A 17,219-nucleotide genomic window follows, 5' to 3' on the forward strand; every position below is an offset into this window, starting at 1 on the left:
TAACAAAAAAAGGAGGATACCTGCATGTTTACTGTTTGATCCAAACACTTTAACATAAAACAAAGGATATAAAAACTTCTGCATGCATTCCTTCAATGGACAGAGTTAACATGGCAGTGATTCAGGAAAAATTGGAAAAGGCGCTTTACACAGTTGAGTGCTAGTAAGGGTAGCTCTACTTGTCAGGAATATCAAGAACCAAGTAGCTCACTGTAAGAAAATGGTTAATGCTAAGGATGGTCCACCAACAGTGTTGTTCAACTAAATGAAGAGTTGAACTGTAGGCCGTTGCTTACAAGTTTGGAGGACCTTGGAAATGGTGTTCTTCCCAAGAGTTGAATCTCGAACAAGTGGCACCAGCCTACATGGTCCTTGACTTCAATCTGTGCATAATGTCTGGCACTTTGATCTACAGAAATGGCATAGAGGTGGTATATAATGTAATTGTGTCCTTCAGAACATAGATTGGTTGTCATCAATGTGCCACCGCAATGGCCAACTGGTCAGGAAGTATACACAGCCCCTCTTCTATTGCAGAAACCCTGTTACAGGTTAACAAGAAGAAAGAAAAAAACAAAAAAAGAAGATCAAAAATCCAACTTTAGCCTGAACAAAAATGTGGCCATGCAAAATAAAGAGGGCCTAGTGCAATACTTGCACCACTCTGAGAAATGAATTGGATCTTTTTAAAGGTAATTGCTGGTTTAGCCATTACCTTTAAAAACTAACCAAGGGAAAACATTTACAGAAGTTCTAATATTGTAAGCCTTACCATTTCCTTTTCATTTGTCAAGTTTAATTTCCACATTTTTTATTTCAATGAAACATTAAAGGCTGCAAACTTTGTGGTTATGATCCAACTGGTAGAATAAGGATGACTTTCTATGAAGCTCAAACCACTCACAGGACCCTTTAATACCACGGGGTCTACAAAACCACAAGACTGACATAATAGATTTCATGCTTCAAGAAAACAGAAATACTTCAAGCTTGACTTCCATTACATTTTTTTACACGCACTATATGGTCTACCCTGTCCTCTGAGATGGACAGAGGTTCTTTGTGAAGACACACCAAATACAACCGAGTGATTTATGGCACAATGATTAAATAATGATAAGCCAACAAAATATGTACTATTAAACATAAGATATGCTCACTCAAGGGAAAGATTACTAGCCGAGGATTTATACTCCAAACACCTAATTGGAAGTTGGTTTATGTGGCCTCAAACCAAATGCACTTGGACTCATATTTTTTCCTTGACTAACCAGGGGAATGCCCGAATGCTTTTCCCCTCTGTGAGGGCTATGTGTCTGTCTGATCTCACTTATACGGGGGCTATATATTTGTTTAGCTTCTGCAACTTGGGGACTTAATGCAGACTTAGATCCATGAATTGGTGTGCAATCACTCAAGCTAGTTATCCGTGGACTATATGTGTGTTTGACCTCACCGCGACTTCATGTAATCATCTCATCCAAAACTTCGCCATCATTTGCACCTGTTCCCATGCTTCCTAGTCCGAACCCCTGAATTCCAGCTTCCTGCAATCAATATATGTTACAGTTCAATTTATTATTGTTCATGTTGCAGGGCTTATGAAATAGAATTGAGTAATATTTTTAAAATTTGTTTGATATGTGTCTTGCACTCACTGTTATATTGCATGGCATTCTAGGGGCTTCTTCATACTCTGCTGCATCCAATTCTTGAAGATGTGCTCCTTTGAAAAACTTGGGAAGGATATACTGCCTCGCTGGGACTAACAAGTTACAACATGATTAGTAGTGGGAAGAGAACACCATCTATAGGCACCCATGTGATACCAAAACATGCCAACAAATAACATGTCTGGAAAATGGTGAAAGTGGCAATTGTCTTGAAAGGCACCGTTTCAAGAAATGTAGCATGATACTCCTAAAGTTCTCTGTAACCATCAGTTCAACATTGATCAGCTTTGAAAACTATATTACAAGCATTAAATTCAATCACATTATAGTTTGAATAAAGTTCATACTTGTATCTACGGCTTGGAGCAGTGAAAAGAAACAATAGCCTTTCCCAAAATTGATTTCCTGGCAAACTCTCTATGGCCATGAAGGCAAAGTAACCCCAAAGCACAGAAGTTGGGATCTTTCTAATGATGGGCATTACTGCAAGGCAGCCAACCACCATCAGAGATTGCAACAAATTACTCAATTGCTGTTCTTTCACCTCAACAAGAAGCAGGTCATCCACGTCCTTGTCAACATTAAAAATTGATTCATCAACTGGGGCATCCATATTCCCAGTACTTGCGGCCAACTGAATTGTGGACTCTTTCAATTCCTTAAGTGCCTGCATAAATGGTTGGGACATGACAAGACAAATAAATAAAGGGAGAGGAAAATTAGATAAAATGAAACACCCAAACTCAAAAATAAGACCATTACCAAGGCAGGTGGAGGCTGATAAACCATTGGGGTCTGCATTTGCTCATAGGCTTCTTGCATGTTTCTGTATAATTGCCCTAAGGTTGAATTTTTCTGCATACTTTTCCAGATTGTTGTCACTAACTTGCTAAGCACCAACTGTAACAAAAGTACTTGTAAGTTACTCGTCTATAAAATGTCTGAATTGTGTCTTTTCCCTGAGAAGCTGCAATTGATAATTCCAATATATTAGTACCTGATGTTTGAGGGTAGCTAAGCCTTTCATGTGCATTGGAGATTCAGGAATAACACCATTTGAATGAGGTATGCCAACAATACCACATAAAATAGTCTGTCACAATAAAAGGAAAATTTATGAATCCACTAGAGATTTTTTATGGAGGTGAAAACAAAGAATGAAGAGTTAGATCAAGATGTCTTCAGGAGAGCAAAAGCTCTTCCAGAATAGGGTAGCCAGTGATAGTTGAACCTAAACATGAACCCTGACAAAAATTACAACATAGTTCTAAATAATATATATTTACTGTGGTAATGGGCCTTGACACAATCTCTGCAATAATGGCCCTGCTTGATACAACATCATTTTTCAAGGGTTTTTTGTGAAGTTTCCTTTAAACTTTTCTATGCAGACTTCTTCCCTTTCTTCTTAGTGATTTCAGTGTAAGTGCTCGGTATACACTCTTTTAAGTGAATCTGTTCCAACAATGTTCTTTCTGCAGTAACATTCCACCAAGAAAGTTAGCTACTTTATCAGTGGCATTCACACTGGTCACAAATGGCTGAAACATTTTTTTCAACCATTGGAACAGTGGCACTACGAACTTTAGGATCAATTCTATCATCAACTGCTCCAAATTGATCTTGCACATCCTGAATACGTATCGTATAAACAGTGATATACACAACCAATCATTTAAAATGCATACAGTCATTTCCTAGAATAGAGAATCCTTGTTCTGTTAGAGAATCCTAGTCCAAATCTTACAAGAACTAATCAAACTTCTAATTTGAGGACCAATATGATCTGCAATAGTAAAACTTATAATGTACTACACATCTTCATTGTGCGCCAAAAGCTTTACTAATTCTTTAGCAACAGTGCAATTTGTCTTCTTACCCTCCACAAGTCTTAACAATCAATTCTTCAATTATGCGTTTAGCACCCTTCACTTGAAGATAGGATAATTCTTCCCATCAAGCTTAACGTTGGGTAGAGGGATGCTTTAAAATTAAGATGAAGCTATCCTCCCCCTTGCTCAACAATTATCTACAGATCTCAGAACAGAACCAAAGGTAATCTCAGGAACAACGTACTATACTACTATGACAAAGAACCACAATTCTGAAAGAAACATCAGTTTGGTTAGGATCTTCAAACAGCTACCAAGGAATCAAGTAAATGCTGCTGTGCAATTCCAAGACTTCAAGTATCCAGATGCATTGCATTGCTCTATGGCACATCAATGCAATTAAAGGTAAGCCTTCTAATGGTAAGGCTTACAATATTAGGCAGAGTAATTAACCCCTTAAACTTCATGTTCCACAATCTGGGTAGACTAGGGTATGAGGGACTACAAAGCCCTTAACAAAAAAAGGAGGATACCTGCATGTTTACTGTTAATGCCTCACTAGGCAGAGTAATTAACAAAATGCCTCACTAGACAGAGTAATTAACCCCTTAATCTACATGTTCCACAATCTGGGTAGACTAGGGTATGAGGGACTACAAAGCCCTTAACAAAAAAAGGAGGATACCTGCATGTTTACTGTTTGATCCAAACACTTTAACATAAAACAAAGGATATAAAAACTTCTGCATGCATTCCTTCAATGGACAGAGTTAACATGGCAGTGATTCAGGAAAAATTGGAAAAGGCGCTTTACACAGTTGAGTGCTAGTAAGGGTAGCTCTACTTGTCAGGAATATCAAGAACCAAGTAGCTCACTGTAAGAAAATGGTTAATGCTAAGGATGGTCCACCAACAGTGTTGTTCAACTAAATGAAGAGTTGAACTGTAGGCCGCTGCTTACAAGTTTGGAGGACCTTGGAAATGGTGTTCTTCCCAAGAGTTGAATCTCGAACAAGTGGCACCAGCCTACATGGTCCTTGACTTCAATCTGTGCATAATGTCTGGCACTTTGATCTACAAAAATGGCATAGAGGTGGTATATAATGTAATTGTGTCCTTCAGAACATAGATTGGTTGTCATCAATGTGCCACCGCAATGGCCAACTGGTCAAGAAGAATACACAGCCCCTCTTCTATTGCAGAAACCCTGTTACGGGTTAACAAGAAGAAAGAAAAAACCAAAAAAAGAAGATCAAAAATCCAACTTTAGCCTGAACAAAAATGTGGCCATGCAAAATAAAGAGGGCCTAGTGCAATACTTGCACCACTCTGAGAAATGAATTGGATCTTTTTAAAGGTAATTGCTGGTTTAGCCATTACCTTTAAAAACTAACCAAGGGAAAACATTTACAGAAGTTCTAATATTGTAAGCCTTACCCTTTCATTTCTATGCAATTAATTAACCTTGAGCATGGAACATAATTCTTCTTAATCTCCATGATATTCAAGAATCAAACTCCAATGGCAGCATTGGCTTCAACACGTCTTCCTTTTATCCCTTCAAAGCTGCCATGGGTCATGATGGCTTGATCAATGATCGCATGCTCTTAAGACCATACACACCCTAATACCAATTGAAAGAAATAAATAATGATCTAGAAACGAGAAGAAGAAAGAAAGTGGTGTAAAAGGCCCAAAATCAAATCGAGCAAGTGCCCTTGATTATATAGGATATTAATCATAACCACCTTATAATAGTCAACCCTAACATGTGACCAAGTTCATAATACATAGGATAAAAACTGTATTACAAGATACACATGAAGATGTTCAAGGACTTAAGATTAGGAGTCATGACTAAGCCAAAAGGTTGACATTTATAGGCTTCCATCCTCCCAAACTAAGGCTTGGTCCCTTTTAGGGTTTAGAGAGGGTAAGTTATAGTTTATTTGATTCACCTCCCAATTTGGGGAATCTCCCTAAGGTTTTCCTAGACACTTTAGGACCTCTTTGACCCTAGCACTCTCTCTAGAGAGCTCTCCAAACCCTAGTTGCTCCTATTCTAGAGTGATAATGATGTTCTAATATGATCTTTCTTTGGCTCACAAGTACAAATTTTCCTTGGGACCTCTTTCTCCAATGCATAGATCCACTTGCCACTTCCCGTCTCCTCATTTCCTTATAGTATGCATTTGTTGTTAGGGGCTTGGACCATGTCAACCACACCACATGGTATCTCCTCATGCAAAGGGCTTTCCTTCAAATATGTAGCCTCAAACAAAGTGTCCTTGCCCCAAATATATCAAAGGTGAAACACACCTCCAAATATGCATAATATGCCTTGAATAATACATAAAAACCTCATAAAGGAGCTTTAACATCCTTTAATGTAGAATGTGTCTCGAGCAAAGTGCCCTTGCCCCAGATATCTAAAAATTGAAAGACACCTCCAAATATGTGGAATATGCCACAAATAATATGTAACACCCTGTAAAGGTGATTTAGAATACTTTAATAGCCTTCATGCAGAAGACATCCCTATTCAAAGGGGTGGTTACCAAAATGTTCCTCTTTTCACCCTTGAAGTAGAACATTTCTCATCAAGTGTCATCCTTTTAACCATACAAGAGCTTCTACCACCACATGGCATCATTCAAGTAAGGGTTTTCATCCTCTAGCCTCTTTCCTTTCCACCTATCATGCTCTAGGCATCGTCCTAGATAGGGTGTGTTACTCTCCCTACCATTCTTCATACTTTGGACCTCCAATGTGCAAGGGAATTCCTCCTTTTGGTTGTTTATGACCCCCCTTACCATAAATCATGTTCTAGGCTCCTAATGTGATAGGAGGCTCCTATTCTAGGGCTCCCTTCCTCATATTATTCACCAATGGGATCCAGAGCCTTAGCTTCAACATAGGAACAAGGCTCTCCCTCAGTGATGCAACAAAAGGTAATGTAATCATAACCCTAGTTCAAATATGTGTCAAGTGTGCCCAAGTGAAACTTCATGGTGAGATGTAATTTCAAAAAAACCCAAGAGTCTCTTGCATCCTACAACTACCCCTGAACTCCATGAGTCTTCTCCTGTGCTCAGTGTGAAAGAAAAACCCATGAAAAATCTACATGACCCATACATTTTCAAAGGCAACAAACTATATAAGAGTGTAGAGAGATGCTATTATAAAACAATATCACCCCTAAATGGCAATACAATGTCACAAACTAGTGAAGGTGGAATCCAACAAGATTTTGGTGAAAATATCTACAAGTTGATCAATTGAAGGAACAAAATATCTACAAACTTCCTCCTGTATCTTTCCAAAACAGATCTCTGTCAAATATAAAATATCTCAAAGATTTCAGCTAAACAAACCTTGCTTTGGATTTTGTTAGATCAGCGAGAGCTTTGTGATGTTGTAAAACAAATACCACATCTTTGTGATGTTGTGATTTTGTTACATTCATGCATGCCCTCCCCTCGATGGGTAACTGTGCCTTCCTAATTGAAGACAATACATTCATACATGTGCTTCATCCAGTGATCCTACTAAACTATTGCGCCTCCATTAGAGGATCTCTTATGTGCCCTCTACTAAAGATCGACTTTCCTCTGTACAAGCTAGAATGTATTTGTTGAAGGATGATGTTGTTGTCGAAGGAGAACAACTACTGAGAAATAGGTAAAATCTAAGACTACCTCCACTCTTGTATCAAATAAAAGTAAAATTGTTGTCAAATTAAGCAATATTGTTAAGCAATTTTCTCTTTGTATATTCAGCAAGCCAAAAATGAAAAATATTATATCATATGTGGGTACATGGAGCAGTTAGAAATCAGTCTACTGTCGTAGACTGAAATGGAGTACAACCCTTTTACAAGGCCTATGGTACCAAGTGCAACATCTAATCTTCTTCTGGAAAAAAACTAAAAGAGCTTTATTTCACTTTGAATTTCAAATGCTTGTTAAATGATCAAGTGGTAGTTGCAAAGAACAACTCAAACTGGGTGATATCAAAACAAAATAATTTAGTATTTCCAAGACAAAATAACATTACTGATGTATCTTTGGATTCCATGAAAACAAAGCAATTTGATGTATTGAAATGATATTAGGAGATTAGTAAAGAGGATCAAATTAAGTGATGTTATGGCCATACCATTGTATCCATTTACGCTTCGAGCGAAGAGACTCAGCAACACCAAGAACATTGAGTGCCCTCCAAGAAAATGTAGTCCTTGTGGTTTGTAGAGAGTCTTCACACTCTAACATCGGGCTCTTCAAACCATCTCTGCACAAGGTCATTACAAATGTAAAAAATCAGCAAGACACAAATTTGGTAGTAAATATGACCAAAAGAAGAACTAGTGCAAACAATTTTCACAATCCTGTTTTTGAAACCAACATTATAATCTCCTTAGCATTATGATCAGCTGTCAGTGTTCTTCCCAAGTCAGCAAACTCAGCTCCGCCTTGAAAAAGTGTAATTGCATAAAAGGAATGTCGGTCTCATGCCAATAGGTCTCCTACGATGAATGCGCAGGAACCTAGTACATAGACCATTTTTCTCTTCGCTTAGCTACCTAGGGCTTATTTCCCTTTCCAAATATCAATAATTCTTTTCCAAGAAAACATAAAATAAGAATAATATTTTACTATATTCTAAAAGGTGAAGATGTTGAAATCATGCCACAAAGTGAAAGGAAATCAAATATCTTTCCTCAAACCACCAAATATATAAAGAAAACAACAATAATTATAAAAATAAAACTAGATCTGTCGATCTATGCATGAAATGAGTCAAGCGACTAAAAAAATATGACCAAAATAAACCAAAAATTTCAAACTTGACAAAATCCTCTAAACAAGCAGCAAACAAACTGCTAAAATTTTCTAAGATATTAGAGCTAGACATCAACGCAATTTCATGTACTTGAATAAGCCCATTGTTGCTTAGCGTTAGACTTCTTAAATTAGTTATTTATCATTTAATACTAGGACACTGTCTATGTGAAAAGAAATAGGTCCCAGCTTCATCAAATCTGACTTCATTTCAAATCAAAGATCAAATCCAAAGGACACTAACTCGTTACTCTTGGATGGTACTAATGTTAAATACACAAAATAACAAAAAATAAAGATATGATAAAAAAGTAGACCTGCAAGATTATATTGGTCGAGTGTGACAGGGACACAAATAACTGAGACTAGAGAGATTTATAGAAGGCAGTAGTTACTATTGTGTGATTAGTGGTATGGTGGAGAGACCTACCAAGAAGGGACGTTGGTCTCGGAAAAGTATAGTAGGGAGATCCATAGAGCATTTATGTAAAAGGAAGATGAGAAGTGTCGTCTTCAAGTTGGTTTATGTTATGGTAGAATTTTGTTGGTGATAAGTGGTAACAAAACACTTACATCAATAGGTAAAAAGTAAATTCGGGGCATGAGTTGGACTGACTCATGTTATCTCATCCCTTAATGGTCCTAAGGACATGTGGGGACCCGAACAACTTAGTACCTAAAAGACTTGAAAACATGGCTGACAAATCACTGACAAGAAATGGCTAGCAAATGACTTGAAAGTCTTGTTAAATTTGTTATTTATCATTTAATAATAGTCAGACACTATCTATGTGAAAAGAAATAGGTCCCAACCTCACCAAATCCAGCTTTATTTCCTGTCACAGATAAGAAACAAACAATGTAATGATTAAATATGAAACATCAATCTTAAAATAACACACATCAAAATAATGTTGCTGCAATGTTACAATGAAAAATACAAATATAGAACCTATTTTTACCTGAAGTTGACATATAGTAATTTTGCATGATCAATGGAACATGTATACCAAAATAAGAGTCCTAGGGTATTTCAATTTCCCAGTTCTCATCTTGGTCCTCATTTTCTAAATTGTGAACATGATCTTCTCTAAATGAACTGTCATTATGAGCCTCCAAAACATTATGTTCTATATCAAGTTCATTAGATAGATTTATTATATTGTTTTCTCCCCTTCTATCACAATCTGATCGCCAAAGAGTTAGCGCTCTTTCATATGGAAAATTGTCAATGTCATACTTTGTTACATATAATCTTAAACATGTATCCACATGTTTATCAAGCTTGTTCCTCAACTTTGACTTCAAGAATGATAATGCACTAAACATTCTCTCATCCTCCACTGATCCCAAAATCATGGTTTGACACAAATCTGCTAATTTGAAATATTCTGATATGTTTTCTTGCAGGTATTGGCTAGCACTTAAAGTAGTCCATAATCTTGTTATAGCACCATTTTCATTAGGATTCTCCAAAAAAGGATATTGCTTCCACATTGTTTCAGCAAAGCGTCCACCTTGTTGATACAATTTTGATGAATCTAAAATACCTTCAATTTGTTCTCCATGTATCCAGACTTTCTTGCAAAAATGGTCTACTAAACATTTTAATCTTTTTTGAAAATCAGCTTTTAAAGTTCTTCGACATTGACAATTGTTCCAATATTGAGGGTATACCACACACATGGCCTCCAACAATTCATCTCGAGGAAATCGTTCTCTTATCTCTAATGATAGTGATCTTGCAATTTCTATCAAATTTTGTCTCACTGAAATCACAATATTATCAAATTGGTCTCTTGACACGGGGCAATCTTTGGTGATTCGTCCTGTCTTACTAATATAATGAAAGGGAACCATATACCCACGCACTACGATACATAGTATCCCTTTTTCATCAAAGGTCAAAAAATTTTCAGTATTTTCTATATTGATGATCTCAGTCCAACTTTTAAACTCTGGACCAGTAAAAGAGTCTGGCATCATATACAAATTATCCAATGCAAGACATGCTGACTTTCTTGCATTTGTGTATTCCGCAATATACATTGTGCGATTCTGAGACATTTTCACGAGGACATTCATTTCATGTAGCATAGGAAGAATTCCAGCCAATGTCAATAATGTCTCTATATTAGTTAGTTGAGAAAGAAGATCTTGAGCTTTGTCTACATTATAGCGATTTTCATACATCAACCCTACCAAAGATTTGAACTCACTAAATAGTCTTTGAGCTGGTCCATTTAATGAGATCCATCTTGTATCAACATCTTTCAGTAGTTTTTTTCCATCCGTAATACCATCTGCAAATTGTTGAAACTCTAAATATCGTTTGGGACTACGAGAAAAGTATGCATGAGTCTCACGTACAAGATCTTCAACTTTTGAAACTGATGGAAACTTGCTTACTATTTTAAATGCAAGATTCATCCTATGAGCCATACAATGAATATTAAGCATATATGGTGAAGCTGATAGTTGTAGCCTAACACAAAGGCCATTCCTTTGTCCTTGCATTACCGCTGCTCCATCTGCTCCAACACATACCAACTTTTTTGCAATCATTAATTCATCCATACCACTTTCCTTCAATCCATTAAGAACAAGTTCATAAATATTTTCAGCTGTAGAAGTCTCTCTCATCTTATTAATCCCAAGTAGATAGGAATGTCTAATATGGTCATTAACCATATAAATGCTCATGCAAATCCATGAAGTATTATCTATAGCTGTAACCTCATCTAAAGACAATGCCAAAAACCTAGCATTTGCAATCTTCTCTTTCAAATCATCCTTTTCTACTTGAGCTAGATATCCTGCCCATCCCCAACCACTAGTTACAGACCAATGAGAAGATGGAAAGTTTGGCACTTGAAGAAAAGATAGTAATTTCATGTGATCTGGATAATCTGTCATAGGACGACCTTTAGATAAGATGTGAAATACAGTGCTCAATTGTATCGTCTTGGATAACAAATTTCTTTCCATCGTCTTTTCAAATAGAGATATGATGGTTCCTCCGTCCGCCTCAAGTTTCCTCTTACATAATAAATATTTTTTATATTCTTCTGCATATTCAACATGTCGACATTCCTCGGAAGATTTCCATCTAACAATAGATTTCTCTTTACCATTTACAATTTTCTTTTCATACACCTTTCCTGCATGCTTTTGTACCGTATCTAGCTTCATCTGAAATTTCACTTCCTTTTGAGTTTTCCAACTACACGCAATACATCTAACTTGTCGGAAAAGCTCTTTCTCATTTGTAGGAGGTATTTCTTCAATAAATGGAAAACTTGAGACCCAATTTTCTTGGAATCGTCTTCCTATGGCCCACTGGCCTCTTTTCCTTTTCCGCGAATGGATTGTGTCACTTTCCAAGGAAAAATCTTTAACATTTTCATCACCAATTTCTGTTGAAACTGCATTTATCTCACCCTGACCACTTGAGGAACCTATTTCTTCATCCATCGTATGGATATCAAATGCATTTCCACAAGAGTTAACCTCTCTCTCAGTAACAGATTGTTCAAAGGAGCTTGAATCATGAAGAGAATGTGTATTTTTGGATGGAGCCTTTTGAAAGTATGATAATACATCTGTTTGCCTTAATGGTTTCTTCCCATGATTATCTTTTGACATCTCACTAAATATTCCACAAGTAAAATTTCCAATCGATCTGCAAACCTGCATCAACAGTTTTCAAGCGTTGAGATATGCTTCATATAAATTCACTTGTTCATAGAAAATAGATTTATACTTTGCAAAATAATTGTTGAGTCAACATTGAAAGAACATATATCAGAAATTGAATTTTGAGGCAAAATGGAATTTCACAAAAATTATTTAACAATGATAATGGGAAACTATTAAATTTTAAGACATAAAATATAATAATTCATTTGTATAACATTGAAACAACATCACTTTCTTTGAATTATTCCTAATTTCCTACAGAAGTTGGTTGACAGGATTCAGGACCTGGTCCCCTCCTCCCAAGCTAGCTTACAGTATGTCTACCATGCCCAAAACTCAAAAGCTAATGCTAAGCCAAATGAAAGGGTATTGCTACCTGAGGAAGAAATTTGAACAACCAGAAATCTAAGTATGGAAAGGGTAGAGCCTCCATCCCTTAGCATGTGAAAAATAAATGGTTAAAATATAATAAGATGGAAAGCTTAATTTGGAAGTCTTGACAGGGTCAAGGAAAGCCACTATTACTTCCACATCAAGAGGTTTGTTTAGAGAAAATCTCATCTACTGAAAGTCAGGGCTTCTTTCTGACCAATCACTAGCCTTAGGAAGATGAGACTTCAAGAGAAACAATCAAGTCTGAAGATATAGGAGTTGATGAATGCCATTGCTCAGTTGGCTTGGCATTCTCTGTTTTATAAATCAAACAGTGTAAGCGGAACTATTTTTAGGAGTGCAGAAGGTTTAAGCATGTCTAGTTCCAGTTTTTCCATTTTGCAGCATTCTCAGAAATTTTATAGTCTGGAGTATCAAAGAAAGTTATCTCATGAATGTTCTCAACTATGATCAAAAGTCTAAAGACCTACCTGTTTTTACTGACATCTAAGTGACAGCAATTTTCTCATGTAATTCTTCTTAAAGCCGAATTTTTCAAGGGGTTGTGCTCCAAGTGGGCTATTAGAGCCTGCCAACCCACAACTTCAATGACCAAAATATTCTAGGCAATACAGTTAGTACAGAAGAAATATATTTTATAGATATAGTATCATCGTTCAATACCTGCCAACAAAAAAATTTAAGCCTGACCAACTTGTAGGATGCTGCAAGTCAAGACTCAGATTGAAAGGTTGTCCTGCCTTTATTACAAAGTTCTATCTAATTTTGTAGCATAAGATATAAGGCTGAGAAACAATGTAGATAAGGCAAGATAATTTTATTTAAGTCTAAATAAAGCCTGACAGATAGGTAAATGGGACTACAAAGTACAACTAGTGATGCTAATATGTAGGGGAACCCTTATATGGTCTGGTTAAGAATTTAGAAAAATATTCAAATTCTACCCGGACTGTGGTAGGTATCCTAGGTTTATATCCTCAGTTAAATTTCAATATCTTTTTTCTAAACACAACTTAGTTTTGACTTAGTCTTTGATTTTCCATATGCTTCTCTACCAGCATACTGGCTCCCCTTGTGTTTTCTCTGTGAGCACTGCTTTGTAACCAAGCTTTGCTGTGTAGCCGACTGAATCAAGGTTGTTAGACCAATTTAATTCATCCTCCTTATCTCTAATTTTGATTGTACTTAGTTGCAATATGTTAAGTTGTTAACATAGCCAACTCGATTGTCAAACGAATATCCTTCCAAACCTGTTGACCTTGCTGATATCTAGTGCTGTTTCTGCATGGTGGTCAAATTTGGATCCACAATATCAGCTTGATTGTGTGCCATTGTTATGCAGGGTCTCAATAGTTTCTTCATTAATCTCCTGGAGCCTTTTAAACCTCACCTAGGGATCTTCACCTATTCTCACTTTCTCTCCATTTCCTATTCTCCACATTGTACTTAGTTGTAATATATAGACTGTTGTATAGACACTCTATATAACAGTGCAATTTGTCTTATAGCTTTACTAATTCTTTAGCAACAGTGCAATTTGTCTTCTTACCCTCCACAAGTCTTAACAATCAATTCTTCAATTATATGTTTAGCACCCTTCACTTGAAGATAGGATAATTCTTCCCATCAAGCTTAACGTTGGGTAGAGGGATGCTTTAAGATGAAGCTATCCTCCCCCTTGCTCAACAATTCTCTACAGATCTCAGAACAGAACCAAAGGTAATCTCAGGAACAGCGTACTATACTACTATGACAAAGAACCACAATTCTGAAAGAAACATCAGTTTGGTTAGGATCTTCAAACAGCTACCAAGGAATCAAGCAAATGCTGCTCTGCAATTCCAAGACTTCAAGTATCCAGATGCATTGCATTGCTCTATGGCACATCAATGCAATTAATTAAGCATAGAAATAACATCTCTATGTAGCGGCACTTAAAATATTACAAAAGGTGATCATTCACTGAGGTACATTCCAAAAAATATATAATTATTGTTGCCACATCATCCAGATTTAGAATAATAATCTATTGGAATGGACACATTGATAAAAATTCCATTGTTGAGTTTGGGTTTGAGTTATTTCTTCCTCTAACTGCTCTCCAAAGCTAACTATTCAAACCAAGTCACCCTTCAATGACATACAACTCACAAGGTTCTCAAAGGCAGAAAAATCAAAAGCGTATAACAGTTAATATGTCCTTTACTGCTCCATTTTCAGGTGAAAGATTCTCAGTAATATAAACAGATCTTCCAATAGTCAACATGTAACAACAACCAAGAAAATATAGGAATCCACCAATAAACTATAATGCAAGGTCTTTTTTCTCTTTTCGAAAGGTTTCCATGAAAAACTTGTTCAAATTCATTTGTAGAGTAAGCACATAAAACGTTACTGTAATTAACCTTGAGCATGGAACATAATTCTTCTTAATCTCCATGATATTCAAGAATCAAACTCCAATGGCAGCATTGGCTTCAACACGTCTTCCTTTTATCCCTTCAAAGCTGCCATGGGTCATGATGGCTTGATCAATGATCGCATGCTCTTAAGACCAACAGTCTATACATAATTAGACTACAGTCTATACAACAGTCTATACAGACACTGTGTTCAATCCAGATTTTGATTACAAACACCATTGAGGCCATACGGTATCTCCAATTTTTCACATCATTGAGGTCATCAGTATCTCCAGTTTCAAACAGCATTCAGGCCACATTTGCTTCAAAGTGCTTACAAGTATTGTCAAACGGCAGTACATTCTAAATTTACTCATATTACACTTGAGAACTAGAACACATACCGCTTGAGAAGAGAGCTGCTGCCGCTTCAAGTACCTCAAGTGTAATATGAGTAAAGTTAGGCCTAAGCACCTTTATTATTGAGATTGAGTGCTTTCAAATACCAGGAGACAGGTGTGTGTGTTGACTTCAAGTTTGGCCTGGGAGAATTATTACACACTTTAAGCAGATTCTGTGAGGTTTCAAGGCACAGTGGGAACAAATCTTCAACTAAGGAGGTTGAGAACTGTCTAGTGACCTAGAACAACTAAGTGGGTTATGCGAAGATATTTATTAAGGGTGGTTGTGTTGAAGGTAGTAGGGAGGTTTAGAACGCAAGACAGGGGCGAGTATAGTCACTGTGAGAAAGAACTTGTGGAAAATCTGGGAAAATCAAGATTGTTTGTTATGTCAAAGGTCAAAGGAATAGAGCAATTGACTAGTGGGTCATAACGTAAGGTTCCACAGTTAAGGCTGCTAGAAAAAGGGACCGGAAGAGGCAAAAATGGGAAGGTGAATGAATGAGATGGACTACGTTGAATGATGGAAATATGAGAGTAGCCAAAAGGTATGCATTAAGTGGTACTAGAGCAATATTGATGCTCTTGGGGATTGACAAGTGATTGAGGAGGTTTCTGCAGTGAACCAAAAAGATTTATAAGATTGCTCGTGAAGAAGAGACATCAAAGTTGAGACAAAGAAACCAAGAAAATTTTGGGCAAGAGGAACCTAAGAAAAAAAGTGAGGAGAGAAAGAGATTGAGAACGGAATACAGGATTGGAGCATATTAAAGAAGTACCAACCAAGTGTAGAGCTAGGAAGAACTGAGATATTGAGACCTCAGAGGTTAAGGAACTAGTAGGTAACTGGTTTGTATTTTTTTTTAAATGTATACAAGGATTTAATCCTTACAGTGGTAATAGTAGAAGGAGTGGTAACATAGGACCAATAAAGTTCTTAAAGTGTATGGCAAGAAACTTACGACAAATAGGCTACAAAACAAAACATAGAAGGTTTCTAGCTGAGGTCCTCAAAGAGAAGAGAACAAGTGGAGTTCTCAAAAGGTGAGAAAAGTGTAGAAGCCATAGAAGACCAGAGCATGCTCAAGTGGGTTCCAGAGGAGGGAACCAGAGGAATACCAAAAGCCTAGGTTGAGGTGAAGTGGGTGAGATATTGGGTAACAAGTGATGGAGAAGAATTGTTAAAGGGGATTGAGTGTAGCTCACAATGAGCAAGAGAAAGCTCACAAGAAAGGAGGAAAGAAGATGGCTACTGATGGACATAATTCAAAGAGAGGCCATAACAAAAGGGAGAAGCATGCCAAGGAAAATGGCATGAGTAAAGAAGAAATTGAAAAGGAGATTTATGAGTTGAAGGAGAGATTCAACATAGTCAAAATGAGGCTTGAAAGAGAATACCAAAGGTAGAGATGGGACCTAAGGAAGAAGGCCAAATTACTTGTCAGAAAAAAGATTTTAAGAGGAAGCCCCCTAAAGCTAGAAAGCTAGGGAGGAAGATGAAGCACCTGTTGAGCCTAAAGTTGAATTAGTTCACTATTTTGAACCAGAGCAGGGAATAGTCCTTGATGATGAGGAAGATGTTGAAGAGAGACTATCAGAGAGTCTCATGGACTGCATAAAGAGTTCAAATCAACATATGGATTTGTTGATAGAAGATATGGTGGAAAAAGCATCATAACAGTAGAGGGAGCTACATAAAGAGGATGTCGATGAGACAATAAATGAAAGTCTCATGGGAGGTTAGCTAGAAGTGCTCGTAACACTAACATATATACCATATGGGGCTAAAGAGCTTGGTGATTATGATACTGATGCTATGTGTATAGATGCAGATGATAAGGATTTTCAAGAGGGACAATCATTCATAGTTGTCATAAGAATAGAAGAAAGAGAAGGAGTACCTTCCTAAAGCATGGAAGGAAGACAAAATTTGATGTTGGAGGCATCAGAAGAGGCCAGGTAACCTTTTATTTTTAAA

The 17,219-nt window shown here is 36.8% G+C and overlaps 1 protein-coding gene across 1 annotated transcript; it reads right to left on the reverse strand.

Moving 5' to 3' along the window:
* Positions 1-1,686: 1,686 nt before the first annotated feature.
* LOC149150609 (boron transporter 1-like) lies at positions 1,687-8,355 on the reverse strand. Its single transcript, XM_089440527.1, has 5 exons — positions 7,910-8,355; positions 7,664-7,795; positions 2,436-2,640; positions 2,021-2,340; positions 1,687-1,930 (listed from the first exon to the last, which is right to left on the reverse strand). The coding sequence occupies exons 3-5, from the start codon at positions 2,532-2,534 to the stop codon at positions 1,921-1,923; spliced, it is 429 nt and encodes a 142-aa protein (XP_089296653.1). The 5' UTR covers positions 2,535-2,640; positions 7,664-7,795; positions 7,910-8,355; the 3' UTR covers positions 1,687-1,920.
* Between the last annotated feature and the right edge of the window lie 8,864 nt (positions 8,356-17,219).

This window comes from Pinus tabuliformis, chromosome 9 (assembly GCF_031772625.1).
Source record: "Pinus tabuliformis cultivar Carrire ecotype Pingquan chromosome 9, CPIR1, whole genome shotgun sequence".
NCBI classification, from domain to species: domain Eukaryota; kingdom Viridiplantae; phylum Streptophyta; class Pinopsida; order Pinales; family Pinaceae; genus Pinus; species Pinus tabuliformis.

Excerpts from the sequence above, each read along its gene's own strand:
- LOC149150609 (XM_089440527.1), bottom strand. The coding sequence starts at position 2,534 with ATGCAGAAAAATTCAACCTTAGGGCAATTATACAGAAACATGCAAGAA. Across the intron at positions 2,341-2,435 it reads ATCAGCCTCCACCTGCCTTG|GCACTTAAGGAATTGAAAGA; the intron begins GTAATGGTCTTA and ends CCATTTATGCAG.